The sequence below is a fragment of the Pleurodeles waltl genome, chromosome 5, assembly GCF_031143425.1.
Source record: "Pleurodeles waltl isolate 20211129_DDA chromosome 5, aPleWal1.hap1.20221129, whole genome shotgun sequence".
Lineage (NCBI taxonomy): Eukaryota > Metazoa > Chordata > Amphibia > Caudata > Salamandridae > Pleurodeles > Pleurodeles waltl.
Genome location: NC_090444.1, coordinates 1,317,018,865 through 1,317,035,683, shown reverse-complemented (window position 1 = coordinate 1,317,035,683; position 16,819 = coordinate 1,317,018,865). Strand labels below are relative to the sequence as shown.

At 41.9% G+C, this 16,819-nt stretch overlaps 1 protein-coding gene across 1 annotated transcript in view; it reads left to right on the top strand.

The window, feature by feature from the left end:
- Nucleotides 1-16,819, top strand: part of ZNF292 (zinc finger protein 292) — a 219,832-nt gene that overhangs the window by 76,372 nt on the left and 126,641 nt on the right. Inside the window, exons 3-4 of the mRNA XM_069235570.1 lie at nucleotides 5,776-5,854; nucleotides 16,351-16,486. Coding sequence (XP_069091671.1) covers nucleotides 5,776-5,854; nucleotides 16,351-16,486 — 215 coding nt within the window. The remainder of the gene's footprint in view (nucleotides 1-5,775; nucleotides 5,855-16,350; nucleotides 16,487-16,819) is intronic.

Genomic DNA, 16,819 nt, shown 5'->3' with positions numbered 1-16,819 from the left:
TGGTTGTAAGAAATGTGCCCACATCTAGTTGGAAGATGCCAAAGCACAAGTTTATGACAACCTCAAAATGTTTTGAGAATGGAGACAGAAAATGATTCATACTGTAAATAGTGTGGGGTTTAGTGATTTCATCATCAGGGGTCGAAGGTATTTTGTGGCAGTTATTCATAGTGTATGCATGTGTGTGTGTGTGTGTGTGTGTGCATATGTGTATATATATATATGGAGCTATTGCAATTGAAACGTCTTTAAGATGTTTTTCTGGCCTAGGCTAACTAGGCCTCAACACAGTCTTTTTAAAATGACTGCCTCATGGTGTTCTTTCTTGCTTAAACAATGCACATCTTGCTGCATGTTGTTATTTTGTATGTCATATTGTTATTGAAGAACCTGTGGAGAAAGCCTTTTTGTTACTTTCCAAGGCTTTTCCTGCTAACACACACTATTGCATTTCTTCGTGTTTGTTTCCTTTTGTTTTTGTTCTGACACCTCCTGATGACATTAGGTCACAAGGGACAAATTATTCATATAGTGGGTTAAGTGGCAGCTGGTGATATTTAAATGGTTTAGTGCACCTAAAGAAGAGAGGGCAAATTTTAGAGAAAGCTGAATGAAGCCTTTCTAAGATAACACTTGCCTTTGGAAAGAACTAAAACTTCATCCTATCATTGCCTGGATAATTTGGTGGGAGGGAGGTGGGCTTATCAAGCACACAGATACCATAGAAAACAAGCATTGGCAAAGCCAATACATCTATCTTTAGTAAAACACAGAAGAGCGTACAGCAGTCCGCTGCTGTGCCATCCAAAAATAAAGATGTGAGAAAGGCATGCAGGTGCAACAGAGGTGTAGGTGGTAGGAGCTAGTGGGAGGACCAACAAAGAGGGGACTGGGGCTAAAATAAAGTCAGGTGGGAGCCAATAAAAGAGGACATGAGGGAGAAAGCAGCATGGGGGCTGGGAGAGAAGCACACAAGGAGAGCAGCACACCATTTGGAGCAGGTAGGATTGGAGGGGTAGATGTACACAAAAGTGTGCATCACACAAGAAAGGCAGCAGCATGGAACAGAGAGGGACAGGTATTTGGTGTGGGAAAACCATATGAAGGAAAGAGCTTGAAAACGCATGCACTTTCATGGAGTGGGTAACCAGAAAGAAAAAAATTAGCTCCCTAAAAGTAGCTCCCTAAAAGTGAACAGTGGAAGGATAAAAGTCAATTAATCAAAAGCATGGTGAAGAAGCTAGGCTCAAGGGGAGGGACAAATACAGGAAGAGGAAGGCAAGGCATTGAAAAAGAAGCCAGCAAACTAGTGGCAATAAAGCCAACCAGAGGTAAGCAGTGTGAGCAGGTTGTAAACCCACTGTACATTTTTGAGAAGCCTGCAAAAGGTGTAACCTAAATGAGACCTAAAATTACTAAAATGCCTTACATTGAGGATCGGCTGGATTGAAGCAAAGAAGGAAAGTCAGAAGGTGTTGTTCCTAGAGGATATTGCAGAACGTTCAGTGAAGAAGTCCAAGAGGTAGAGGGGAGACTCTCTGTAGTCAAAGTATTGGAGTTGACAAAGGGCTCCTGTGTAGCGTATTATTGACTTAAAAAAAAATAATGTGAAAAGGCATTTGAGGTATGGAGATCAACACTACCTTGAAAAAGGATAACCTATGCAGTCCTAAAGGAACAGGTGCTCTGGTAGAGTTTGAAGATGTTAGTTGTGTTTTACCGGGAAATAAATCTGTTACCTTGCACACAGAGTAAATAGAGAATCTGCTTCACTTCAGGCTTCATGTCACCACTAGAGGCCCCCTATGTGCATTCTGCCAATGTTGGGGGGGGCCCAAGGAGTGTGCACAGAGGGTGACTATTCAGATGGCAGACAGCAAATAAACAACTGTACAAAAGGCTTACTGGCGGGCCTCCCTCCTTTAACAGTGCATAAAATGTTCTATGATGAACCCTGCAAGATACTTTGGGAACTTAGGCAGTGCCCTAGTTTGTTGTAAAAACTTGAAGACTATTCACAAACGGGATTAGAGGGAACCTGAGCAAATTTCATGGGAACATGGCTAAAATGAGTGGCAGAACTTTTAAATGATTGTCCCCGTCGAGGATTGAAGATATAATCAGTGATCTTCTTTTTTCAAGACTGAACTGAAATAATTATGCTCTGAGCAGCAGAAGTGTTATACCACTTCCCTTAGGTTTTCATTTTCAGAGTTCCCTGATTGATTGAGAAATGGCCAAGAGACAGCATGACATGAGTGCTTGTGCCACACTTAAGAAATTGGGAATATTGGTATCTGATTCTTTCTACATCTCGCCTCAAGATAAATTGTTGGGGATCGTCATTTTAAGTGATTTGGGGACAGAAGTAGCATACTTTTTTGATTTAGGGCAAAGGGTGCTGGCAAATAACCGTATTCCCGTGTCCTGTGTTATTTCTTCTCTCTGACTGTTTAGTAGTTCAGCCTTCTAAATGGGAGTCTAGAGTGGCATGTGTGAAGCAAAATGATATATTGCACTTTCACCTTGACTACTTGATGAATGACTTACATAGCATTCTGGAACTCTCAGAGGGGGTAAAACCCCCTGAGAAATCTATTTCAACAGAGAAAGTCTATTTTTTCAAACTACACTCTGCTCTAAGACAGCAGAAAAAGACACCAGTCCCAACATCTGTCTTCTGGTGGATAAGCTAGCTTACTACTCTATTCTAATGTTTGACTATCAATGAAACTCCTGCGATGCAGAAGAAAAGGTTACATGTGCTCATAGTTCTGAGTTCTAGGAATAATTAAAGTCCTAAAACAACCCACCTGCTACCCCCACTGGGTACATTATTTCATCATAAAAATAGTGGACTTTGAGACAACTGCCAGAGTGCACCATGGGGTGTGGAAGTTCCTAGACTCTTAAATAGACAGAGTGTTTTTTCTCACCTTCCATTGTAAAAGTCTGCATTTTTTTTTTCTTCATTTTTGTACATGTTTGACAACTTTTTTTCAAATCTGATGCTGCAAAGCATGCTTCAAACTTCTCATTAGTAGTTCATCAGTTTATTTACTCGTAAAAGTAGACCCCGATATGATGAGCAGCACTTACTAGTAGCGTAAGGACAGATGGACAATGACAACCAGTGTGTGATTTCAGTAGACCACGCATCTATGAAAAGTCATCATGAGTCGACAAATGCAGTAGAAAATTATTTTATGTATGACTTCATTGAAGGTTCAGACAATACACAACAAGGACTACAAGTAATCTTTTCGTCTTGGTGCTTGGCTTTTTATTATGCATACCCATTTTCAAGTGTGTGCTTACATTATTGAACTTCTGTGTCTGATCCTTCCTGCGGATCAGTTGAGTTGAGGCAGCGTTGGTTGCGAGGAGTCTGTCCCTGGGCACCTCCGGCAAAGGTGAAATCCGGCGAGGTGACGATGTTGCGGGGTGACCTCATGGGGTCATGTTAAAGGGTGTCACGAACGTCGGTGCTACGACACTCCGATCTTGGGACATCAGTGGTGCCGGTGATGCGGGGTCTGCAATGTCGTTGTGGTCGTCACACTTCTGCGAGGTCCAAGGCTTCAGGTGCAGGTGGCGCCATGGGTCCCGTGCAGCGGCGTCCTTGCGAAGTCGCACGTCTTCTGGCGTTGTTTCACAGGATTGTACCAGAAATTCACTCTCAGGGGCACAGGAACTGGAATGGCACCCTCTGACAAGCTAAAGTCCGCAGCATGCTGACTCCGAGACTGGTTGGTGAAGCCTTTGCTGTCCCTGAGGCTTCATAAACAGGAGGGAAGCTCAGTCCAAGCCCTTGGAGATTCTTCTCAAGCAGGAATGCACAACAAAGTCCAGTCTTTGTCCCCTTTCACAGGCAGAAGCAGCAACTGCAGGATAACCCTACAAATCAGTCACAGGCAGGGACAGCACTTCTGACCTTCAGCCATTCTCTTTGTTCCAGAAGTAAATCTTGAAGAAATCTAAAGTCTGGTTTTTTTTTTTGGGTCTAATACTTATACCCCGTTCTGCCTTTAAAGTTACCCAACTTCAGAGAAAAGTCTCTGTTTACAGGATCCTGCCTTGCCCAGGCCAGGCCCCAGGCACATACCAGGTGATTGGAGACTGCATGGTGTGAGGGCAGGCACAGCCCATTCGGTGTAAGTGACCACTCCTCCGGCCACACTAGCCTAGATGACTCATCAGGGTATGCAGGCTACACCCCAGCTCCCTTTGACTCATTGTCTAGAGGAGATTCACAAACACCCTAACTGTCAGTCTGACCAGACAGAGAATATACGAGCAGCCAGAGTCACAGAATGGTTTAAGCAAGAAAATGTCCACTTTCTAAAAGTGGTGTTTTCAAACTAACAATCAAAAAACCACTTTCACAAAACAATGTATTTTTGAATTGTGAGTTCAGAGACCCCAAACTCCAGATCCCCATCTGCTCTCAAAGGGAAATTGCATTTTAAGAATATTTAAAGGCAGCCCCCATGTTAACCTATAAGAGAGAGAGGCCTTGCAACAGTGAAAAACAAATCTGGCAGTATTTCACTGTTAGGACATGTAAAACACATCAGTACATATCCCACCTTTAACATACATTGCACCTTACCCATGGGACTACGTAGGGCCTACCTTAGGGGTTCCTTACATGTATGAAAAGGAAAGGTTTGGTCCCAGCAGGTGGGTACATTTGCCAGGTTGAATTGGCTGGTTAAAACTGCACAGACACTGAGTAGCAAGTCTGAGCCATGTTTACAGGGCTACTCATGTGGGTGGCACAATCCGTGCTGCAGGCCCACTAGTAGCATTTGGTTTACAGGCCCTAGGCACCTCTAGTCCACGTTACTAGGGACTTGCTAGTAAATCAAATATGCTAATCATGGAAAAGCCAAGTACACATACAATTTTACACAGTGCACACAGCACACAGTCAAAACATGGGAAGCAGAGGCAAAAAAGAAAGGGGAGACCACGCCAAGGATGCTAGGTGTAACACAAAGTATTTTGGCTCCCTGCAAAAAGTACAAGGCTGTCTTAAGCCTCTGTCAAAGATAAATCTGGTCAAATGTCGAATACTCTGAAAAAAAAATGTGATACACGAGAAGTCCAGGTTAGAATGGCCTGGGGCTACTTACAGTTGCATAATGCTACCCCAGCTCCTCCATTTGGGTTTCATTTGCATAGCACTTCAGGCCCCACTATATTTCAAGAACATTAAATTGAAGACCTTTTAACAGCTGATGGTACGAGATTCAAAAATACAAAAATGTTGCTTTCCCTTAATGTTCAGACTACCAAGATGTCTGAAAATCACCAGCAGGCACAGATACTCGGAGAGATCAGGGCTAAAGGCTCCCAGGAACATTTTCATTTTTTTTTTTTTTTCTTTTTTTTTTTTTATACTAACTGGTAACTCTAAATGGGTCTTTATGTTTTGAGGAGTAAATGGTTGGCTGAATGCACCACATACTCTACCTACCGCTCGTTACTTTAGAACAGATGGTATGTTTTTGGCTGGCGACTGAGTTTTGGACTAACAGATTATAAGCAGTGACAAGCATTAACAAGGATGCCAGTGCTCTCAAATTTTGATTGAAAACCTTGACAGTATTACTCAGTTTCTTATTTAATTGTGGTTAAATTTTGCTTAGTGCAGCTATTGTGTGGCCTTGACAGTGATCGGGAAGACTTTATATAATTTATTGTAGTTGCTATTATGGTCATTTTTTTCTTATATTTTATCACTTCATCACTTTCACTTTGTTTTTACAGGAGTTGCGTTGAGCTTTTACTTGGTCTGCCTCACGATATGCCAGAAAAGCATTGGAAAGGATTTCAGACAGCTGTACAGGTGTGAGATTTATTTTTATTTTCAAACTAGATACTAATGAGTTTTTAAATTAGTTGGTGAATACTCTGTGTACTAACCTACATTAATATTGTTAGAAACTAAGCAAATCATAATCCTATTCTGTTTTATGTGCCCCACATTCTAAATGTGGATCATTGTCATCCTGCATGGCTGTTTACCAGTATGGAATCTGCTTCACTGTTAACGTTTACAAACTTCCTCTGTATTTGAGCAATCTTTTAAGTTTTTCAAACCAGTGTTTTAACATTAAAATCAATATAAAAGAGCAGTGCGCAAATGCACCGGAATTATGTAGCTTTCGCACAGTGAATTGTTGAAAGGGGTGAGGGCCCACTCAAATAATAACCGTAAGAATTACGTTAATGTAGTGCTGCTCTGAGTCAGTCCAGCGGAAACCCTATGCGTTCAGACTTAGAAACATTTCAGGAAGTGAGACCTCCTTCAGTGGGGCAAACCAGCAAGTTAAAACTATCCAGCTTTTAGATTCCTTCGGGTCGATGGCGATCCCGGCTTTCCACAAATTCTTTGGAGAAACATTTAGCAAAAATTACCAAAGCTCCAGTTTTTGCAATTTGTGCAAGAGTACACGTTAACACTAGCCAAGGGTCCAGAACCTAGGTGTCACCATTTGGGGTTAGGACTCACTACAACAGAGGCTAGCAGCAGGGTCCAGGGCAGGACTAGTTAAAACTGGTCAGATTGGCAATGGCAGGAAAAAGCCTCTGAAAGCTTGTTGTGTCCCTGGAGCACAAACAGGAGATCAGCCAACTGACTCCTGGAGTCATTTCTGAGTTCTTGAGATCAAGCCAATCAAGTCCAGCCTTTCTTCAGGATTCAGTCAGCAAGGTAATCCTTCTCATCTTTAGAAATAGGATTGTTTTGAGAGGGGTTCTGATGATGCCACTTTTATGCCTAGTGCCAGCCCGTGGGTGAGGGAAACGTCTGTCCTCCCCTAACCAATGGAGCAAAAGTTCCCAGGGTGATCCTACCCACTTGTGCAGTACGTCCTGGGTAAGTAATTTGTGTAATGCTAGTGCCCAGAGGTGGAGCCTATATGTAGCTGCACCATGTCACTTCCTGTGCCACTTGGAGCCTAAACAAGCCACAAGGCGCCCATCACCACTGATGGGGAAATATCTCCATATCCAGTCTGACACTTGGGAGTATCCTAAAGTGAGGAATCTACAGTTCGATTAACTATCCACCAGAGCGAGTGTTACCAAAGGTTGGTTGATGATTTCTGAACTCTTCCCCCTCCACGATACCTCCCTGAGAAGCATGCGACTGCTCACCTTTTCTACCCTGAAAGCCAAGGACAGAAAGGGTTGCTCGGTTTGCAGAGCCATAGTGGTATGGGCACAGTGACACCAGAGGCAAACTACCTCATCCACCATGGTTGGGCCACAGTAGCCCCTGTCTGCCTGGGTGCTAATGTAACCTAATCAGTTACTTTTCACTGACATGCATACAATGCAATTTGTTTTAAGAGAGAAAGAAATCCGGAAATAGTGCTTCTTCAGAGCATCTCTGTTGATGAGTACTGAATAGTCCAATACCCACCCACCCCCTCCCCAAATGTGTGGGGATCCTAAATCACTTCTCCAAAATATATCTCCTTAAGTGAATTTTTTTGCCTTACTTAAGGAAGGCCATGTTTTAAGATATGACTTTTTGCAGCCTATAAAATGGCTATGTTGTCCTCCAGTTCTTTTTTTTCTGTCTGCTGGTGACATACCTAGGAGGCTTCACCTCCAGCCCTCTCCCCACACCCACCAAACATCTTTACAAATTGGAATCTATCCAGCTTCACCCAACATCTTTGGACACTTAAGGTGGTTTTCTGTCATTTTGTTCTAAAATAATGTGGTTTTAATGCAAATAAAAGCCCATCTTTATTTGCCAAATGTCCACTTGTGGCATTAAAAAAAGGCAAGATCTGATCTCCAACAGGAGATCTAAAAAGAGGAGAGATTCAGTAAAAGATGGTACTATTAGACGTTGATGCAAGGTACAGTGGCAATCTTCTGACCATGGAGGACTAGGTCGATGTCGAAGAGAAGATGCCATCTGATGTTGAAACAGCCTGTGCTGTGAGAATCTACGGCTTTAAGAAGTAGTTCAACATTGAGACACAGAATCTGCATTTTCTTTTATTAAGTCTGCTGATGCAGAAAAATGAAGACAACGAGATCTTGACAGCAATGGATTCGGAGTACTCAAGATCATATTCTAAGTCGCCAGTAGTCATTCCAGATTCTCCAGAATGCCATACAACCTTCACCGCCTCAGCATCCAGCTCCTCCAGCAACTCTTCCTTTTCCCTCGTCCATCTCCTTCTCCTTAGAGTATGGTGCCTTCGAGGGCCCTCTTACCATCAATCCCCCCGTTACATCAAGGGGATATATGTCTACACCTCAGAGGTCCAGTCTCGTTGCAGATCAAGAAAAAGTTCACGCACAACCTTCTAGACACACCTCTTCAAGGAATTAATCTAGGCGAAGGCACAGATACAGGTCCAGAGTGTGTTTCTATTCCATGATGAGATCTTTGGACAGAGAGTTTTCCCCCTCCTTTAAGTGACTTCCCTCCAACAAGTGTCTTGTCAGTTGGTTATTAACATGTTTCAAGAAGTTCTCATACTAGGAGCTACTAAACTTTATCAGCTCACAGAGCAACTTTATCAACATTCATCATCAAGACCACTCCTAACACTAGGTCGAGGCCTATTAAAAACCGTTATAGAACTATTTCTTGCACCTGCTTCAGCGAAAACCACTCCATCCAGGCTACAGAAAAAATACAGGCCTTCTGAACAAGACCAGTTATTCTTACCTTAAGATCCCGGCCGCATTTCTGTGGTGGTCTTGGCTAGAAAAAAAAAAGTCCTTGCTACTGATTCTTCGTCTACAGTTTGACCAGATAAGGAAATAGGAAACCTGACTCTGTGGGACATCAGTTAAGTGGCACAGCAGCTATAAATATGAAGTGTACAAGTGTGACTACCCTGCTAGGCAGGTACGACCGATATGCTGTAGACAAGGTGTCATCATTCAGAAACACGTTGACATGGCCACCATTGTTGAGGTGATGCAGTGAACACAGTGGTAAGCAAAATCAGTATTTACCCACAATGCCCTGCAAACGTCCAACTTTGCCTGAAGTCACTCATTTTCCCTACATTTCTGTGAAGGAAACTTCTGGAATCCACAAAATTCCTACCACCCAGTATTGCCCTATCTATACCAATCAAAATTCTGCCCCACTTGTGTGGCTGGGCCTAGTGCCAGCAACAAAAACAGATCCAACCGTGGTTAACAGGAATCTCCATGCAAGCACTCCCATTGTCCTTGGTTTGATCTCTTCCTGTCACAGCACTAGTCCCAGCCACACAAGTGGGACAGCGTTTTTATTGACACAGGTGGGGAAATGCTGGATGGTAGGAATTTTGTGTGTTCCTGCTATTCCAGAGGTTGTCCTTACAGAAATGTAAGGAAAATGTGTGAGTTGAGGCAAAGTTGGAGGTTTGCAGGATATTGTGGGTAAATAAAAATTAATGACATCCATGCAAGACATGTCATCCTGGATTCCCCTATTTTTAATAATGTACAGGTTGGCTAGGTTTCCATAGGTGCTGGCTGAGTGAGAGTCCAACATCTGGAGCCCCCCCACATCGAAAAAAGTGTCAATTTTCAATGGGAAAATTAGCTGCATCAATGTCGTGTTTTAGGCCATTTCCTGTTGTGGGCACTAGGTCTATCCAAACAAGTGAGGTACCATTTTTATCAGGATACTTGGAGTGCTGGGTGGAAATAAGTTTTGCCGCTCCCTGCAGATTTACAGAACTTTCCATCACAGAAATGTGAGGAAAATGTGTTTTTTAGTAAGTTTTAGGTTTGCAAGGGATTCTGGGTAAATGTGGTGAGAGCCATGCAGGTCAGCCCGCCTTGGATACCCCTACGTGTCTAGTTCTCAGCAGTTTGCAGGATGGCTAGGTTTCTGTAGGTGCCGGCTGAGCTATGATCCAAAATCAAGAGCTACACACACCAGAAAAGAGGGTCAGTTTTGGGTGGGAAAAATGTGCTGCGTCTGATTTTTGGTTGTTTCCTGTTGTGGACATTAGGCCTACTACCCACACAAGTGAGGTACCATTTGTATCGGGAGACTTGTAGGAGCATAGAATAGTTGAAAATGTGTTCTTACCTATTGTAATTTGCTGCATGTGTGCCTTTCAGACGTAAGTCAATGTATATGAAAGATGACATTTTGAAAAATACCCTCCAAATCATATGCTAGTATGGGTACCTACAAATTCAGAGATGTATAAAAAAAAAAAACTAAACTCTATCTTTTGCCCATTTCAGAAATATGAGTTTTGCAGCATGAATCTTTTCTGGATTCACATGCTTTGTACTATTCTGCCATCTAGTGGTAAGGTCCAGATTTTCTACTATTTTCCACAAACTTGTAGTCCATCTTCTTTTTCTACTTTTGTTTGTTGGTGGACGTCAGAACCTCCATTTGGTGTCGCCTTGTGATGTCCCACTTCCTCCGGATGTCTTCATCCCACTTCGCCATCTTCAGATTCTTTTTTTTTTTTTTTTTTTTCTCCCCCTCATTGGGTCTTGATGTTTTCGTGGAGACGTCTTCAACTTAACAAGGAACTTTGAAGAATTATTGAAAATTGTTGGCGAGGAAAGTTGAACAAGGAAGAAAATTCAATCACGTCCACACAAGTTTGAGGATAGGGTGAATGGAAGAACAAGAGCATATTTCTATTGTATCATTGAGAATGACTAAACGACAGGGGAGAGTTCCCTGTTGTGGCATTATGAAAAATACGCTGTTTCAGTTCTGTAAGAATTGCCACCACAAATACACCCAAAAAGACAAGCATCCGGTGTGCAATCTTAGTCTTACTGTCACTCACAGGTGCGAAGATTGCAACACCTTCAGTGCATTCACGCTGAAGACGCTGATGGTGAGACAAAAGGAAAGAATGGCACACCACACACTACAGGGACAAAAATCGGCACCATCACTTCGCAATCTGGGCCTTTTGAGCAGAGACCACGAAAATGCCGCAGAGGGCGCCAAAAGAGAAACTTCAGAGGGCGATCGAGACATCGTCGATCTCAGAGACGAAGTGCAGAAAAAGGTCCGGGATTAGAAAAGCGAATCCCAATCCTCCATTTAGACACGAGTCTAAAAAAATAAAACTTGTAGCATCAAAAGAGGGCCTCCACGTTGAAACAGTTGTCATCCACATAGAAGAAATATAAGATGTTGTCAAAAGATCCTCCCCACCTAAAAGGCACAGTCCCAGCAGACTCTATTAAATCAACTGAGAGGAAAAGGGCGAATATCCCTTCATCATCTGGGCCGTTCCCAGATAGAGAGCAAAAGGATGGAGCTCATGGGTCAGAGGATAGAACTCAGTGGAACAAACCAATGGTGCATTGACAATTCCAGTGCTCTCCTCAACAGGCACTCTCCAGCACTGGGCCGAAATGTGGGAACTAATGAAGCACCTCCCTGACCAATATAGAAAGAGGGCTGCACATCTGATGGAGAGAGGCAAAAATAATGGAAACACTTGTCTGAAGTCGGCCCTGGATGCAGCGGACACGTCAAGCCGGAATCTAATGATGGTAGTTAATCAAAAACCATCATTTGTGGCTCAGAATTTGGGGGTTCAAACCTGAGGTACAGGTTAAAATATTAAACCTTTCAATGGAAGGTTACTATTTGTGAACTTTGTGGATGAATTCTTCAGTCAGTTAAAAAAAGACAATGAAACAGCAAAATAAATAGGAGCTTTACAGTTTCAAGGGGGATTTCGAAGAGGCCCATTCCCTACAAGAAGACTAGTTTCTAGGGGTAGCTTTCAATCGGGGAGTACTCACCAAGGTTTTCAACGGAGCACACAACCTCATCACAACAGAGTTGGCCATGCCACCAACAAGGGAGGCATTCCCTTAGGGGAAGAGTTAGAACCAGGGGGCATACAGCAAGAGGAGGATCAACTCCTGCACGCAAGTGACTGCACTCCACTACCAAACAAAGCTTTAGGGATTCAGATCAACAACAAAACAAAGTTTCGTCACATTTCACCAGTCAGTGGAAGGTTAAAACATTTTCTCCAGGAGTGGAGGAAAATAACTTCAGACAAATAGGTTCTCAACATAATAAAATTTAGATATTGCATAGAATTAATAAAATACCCACCAGCAAAGGGGCCAAATAAAGGATACATTCAAAGGATGATATAATTTGACTCCTCAAGGAGGTCGAAGAGTTGCTAGCCAAGCAAGTTATAGAACCAATACCAAAGCAAGAAATCAACAGGGGAAATTACTCAACATATTTCATAATTCCAAAAGTGGACTGGTCTCTAAGGCCAATCTTAGACTGATACATCAATAAATTCATAAAAACACAAAAATTCAAGATGACATATTTGCAAGTGGTTATTCCTCAGCTTCAGAAGGGGGACTACATGGTGATTATAGTCTTAAAGGACACATACTTGCACATGCCAGTGAATGCAAAACACTAAAGGTATCCGACATTTGTAGTGGGGTAAAACATTAACAACTTAAGGTCAGAGTCTTTGGAATAAAATCGGTCCCAGGAGTGTTCTCAAAGTGTGCCTAGCTGTGGCAGTAGCACATCTCAGAAGGGGTGGGATACGTGTGTATCTGTACTTAGACGATTGGTTAGTAAGAGCACACTCTTACCAAAAATGCAAGCACAACATTTTAAGGGTAATAAACTCTATACACACTGGGTTTCTCGTTGAACATGAAGTCCTCTCCAGAACTGGAAAAGTTGTTCCTAGGAGCAAGATTGAATTCCATTCACGAGAAAGCATTCCCCAGCGAGAAGAGGACTCAGTCTCTTTTGGAGGAAACTCTCCTTTACCAGAAGGAACAAGCTCCGACAGCGAGGACTGAAGTGAAGTTGTTAGGGAAGATGGCATCATGCATTCCTTTTAATTACATATGTGAGGCTACACACAAGAACAATCCAGGAATGGCTTCAAAATCAGTGGTCTCAGGTGACAGCGAGTTCTACTAGTTGTCACAACAAAGGTTCAGGAGAAAATGGCGAGTTGAATGGGGAAAACATTACACTGGGAAGGCTATTTCTGCAACCATCTCTTTCAATAACTATAACCACAGACGCATCACATATGCAATGGGAAACTCATGTGGGCTCGCTGGCGATTAAGAGAAATTTGGAACAAACATGATGCGGTACAACACATGAATTGGTTGCAGTTATACTGTTTTTCTGGCCATGAAAGCGTTTCAGAATCACATTCTCAAAGACCATTTTAAATTGGACAACATGACAATGTTTTACATTAAACATGGAGGCACTCAATCCCCGCCCCTCTCGAAACTAGCTCAACAACTCTGGAAATGGGCAATTCAAAGAAACAGACATTCAAGCAGTTCATCTACTAGGGAAGGAGAATTGCAAAGCAGACAAATTAAACAGACAAGCCTCATGCTTGCACAAATGGGAGCTAAACAAAAAAGTAGTGCAAGACATTCTCAAAAAATGGTGAACACCAACAGTAGACCTGTTTGCAACGTCTAATGGCAAGACTTTGCATCCAGGCAACCACACCCTCAATTTCAGGCGAGTGCCGTTTCGATAAACTGGTCAGGGACATTTGCGTACACTTTTCCACCAGTACCACTGTTACACAGGGTGATCAACAAATTCAAGAGGAGCCACAATGGGCAAGACAAACATGGTACTCGTAGATGGTACAATTGGCTCAGGGAAATGTTCTGCCTCTACCAAAATGACGGGATCTGCTGTCAGTGGAAAACGGAAAAATACTGCACCCAGAATATTTCAGATTAATGGTGTGGCTCCTGAAGACTTAGAATTTGGGCACATGAGGTTGCCAGAAGATACAGTGACGGTACTGAGAAAGGATAGAAAAACAATAACAAGGAAATGGTATTTGGCAAAATGGTAAAGATTTTCACTTTGGCAAGTGAGAAATAAATTAAACAAAAAGATCAGGAGAGAAAAGGCAGTTTTAAAATATTTAACTCCTGTTACAAGAGGGGCTTACTTATGCTTCTTTGAGAGTTCATCTGTCCACTTTAGTGGCTTATACAAGAGGTCAAATAGGAAGGTTTTTTTCACAGCACCGGAGGTTAAAAGATATTCAGAAGGAGCCAAGAGGATAGTATCTCCAAGGAGGGTGCCAGCGCCTACTTGGAAACTAAATTTAGTTCTTACACAACTCATGAAAAATCAGCTCAAACCATTACACAAAGCAACTTTGAAAATGTTAACATTAAAAACTACTGTTCTAGTAGCTATTACATCCTTATGTACGGTCAGTGAGTTACAGGCACTCTATTCAAGAACCTTATTTTAAAATTCACAAAGACAGAATTGTCATGAGAACAAATCCATATTTTATACCAAAGGTGGTTTCAGTTTCATATTAACCAACCCATTCAAGTTCCCAGTTTCTTTCAAAATCCAAAAACCCGAGCGGAAAGAACTCTACACACATTGGATGCAAGCCGTTACTTCTTGTACTACATTGAAAGGACAAAACCTTTTAGGAAAACTCAACAATTGTTTGTAGTGTTCGCCAAAAATTATATGGGAAAAGCAGTGTCAACAAACACTATTGCAAGATGGATTGTACAATTGATCAAATTATGCCACTCCAATGCAGGAGAATAATTACCTAGATTAGCGGGAGCTCACTCAACATGGAAGAAAGGAGCTACCATTGCCTTTATGTCAAACATACCTTTACAAGAAATACGTATGGTAGCAACTTGGGCTTCAGTGCACACCATTACAAAACATTATTGCATTGATATACAAATGAACAAGGAAGATCAGGAGGGACAAATGATGTTAAAGCATCTATTTAAGAAACAATACCCATCCTAATCCCAGCCACCACAGTAGTGGAATCTGCTATAAAATCAATGCACAGCATGTGAATCCAGAAAAGATTCACACTGCAAAATGTAAAGTTTGTTACCTGTAGGTGTAGTTTCACATCTTGAAGATTTTCTGGATTCACAAGCGACCCACCCACCTCCACCCAGAAGATGGAAAGACTGAAGGAAGAAAAAAAGAATCTGAAGATGGCGAACTGGGGTGAAGACATCTGGAGGAAGTGGGACGGCATCACAAGGAGACACCAAATGGAGTTTCTGTTGATGCCCACAAATGTAGAACAAGAAGACTGACTAAACATTTTTGGAAAATAGTAGAAACTACAGACTCGACCACTAGATGAGGGAATAGCGCATATCATATGAATCCAGAAAATATTCAAGCTGCAAAACTACACTTACAGGTAAGAAACTTTCCGTTTCCTTGATACCCTATTTTCACTCTGCCTATTTTGCTTTAAGACTTGTCCTGTACTAGGTACTCGATGAAAAGCCTTGGTCGGGTGCAACTCAGTTGTTTGCTCTGACTACTTATATCTCAACAACCATAATGGCCTAGGGGATGTAATGATATATTGCTTTTGTCAATCTGCCATTGTGGCTAAGTTTTAAAGATTAAAATTTCACATGCCCGTTTTTCCTAGTCATTTTCAATATTTCTTGTTCTCAAGTTATTTTCCTCAAGAAAGTTTTGAGGGATCTAAACATGACCCCTTTCTGAATTCAGAACGTTGCCTACTTTCAGAAATCTATAGTATTTCTGGCTCACTCATGGGTTTTATACTGATTTCCAATACAAACTGGAAGTAGTTTCAGTGCGCAAAAAAGGCTCTCCTTGTTCCCGAAAACTAGATTGATGGTGACTTTAGTACAGCAAACAGTTGGTGAATGCCATTTTTTGCGGGAAAGACAGACACTTATCTGGAGCACTTTTTCCCTATTTTATTTTTATTTTTTATTTTTTTCACTCAATATTTTGCCTATTTGCTCAGCCCCCTCCTGGGGAATCCACAAACCATGGGCACCTTTAGAATTCCGAGGATGTAGGAATTTGTTTTTGCATACTTGGCATGGATAGTTTATGTGAACCAAAAATGATGGGGGCCTAAGCGCGAACTACCCCAATTAGCCAAAAAAGGGCTTGGCACGGGGAAAAGACTTAGCAACGAAGGGGTTTAGCTCTGAACCTCCAAAGTCGACATAGTACACCTACACTATATTACATTTAATGTTAAAACTGTGTGCTTATAAATTGCTACCTGTAGCATTCTTAGTGATGTTTTTTTTCTCCTTTGCACTTTTCTCCGTTGCCTCCACGCCCATCTACTATGATGTTAGTCTCGTGCATTCTTTGGTTTTATGTGCAGCAGTATTAGAAGAAATGTTTTTACTTGAAAGTAATAAAACTGTTACTGGTAAATGTTTTAAATATTTTAGTTGATCTCGCTTTGAATCCATTGATACTCTATTCACATTACCAGTCCGGTTTGGTTTATTAACACTTGTTTGTGCCTCTTTTATAAGGGGTCTCATCAAAGGTTGGTGGAGAATGGCAACTTGGAATTACATTTCTTACATACCCTATCACAAGAGAAGGGAGTGTGGAAGAACCCGGTTCTACACAGCATTCTTCATGAGGAACCTGTGGGACAAGATAAAGGTAAGCTCATCATTGATTTTGGTAGTTGGTGCACTAACTCTGCGTGACCTCAGTTGGCTGACACCAGTGGCGAAGTATGCATATTTTGGCCACGCTATACGATTGCAAACCATATGTGTGAATAGTTGTTTTATCCTGCAAATATCCTCTACTTCGGGTAGTAATGCTTAGTGTATTGATGATAACATACTGATGGTACCTATGTTAACTAGCTCTAAATAGTGTTTGTTATATGGGTTCAGTTTATTATGGTACCATAAAATGAAGTAAAATGCATCCCTGTCCACCGCATCGCCAGCATGTATTGCTTCGAAGAAGCCCTGCTCCGTTTGA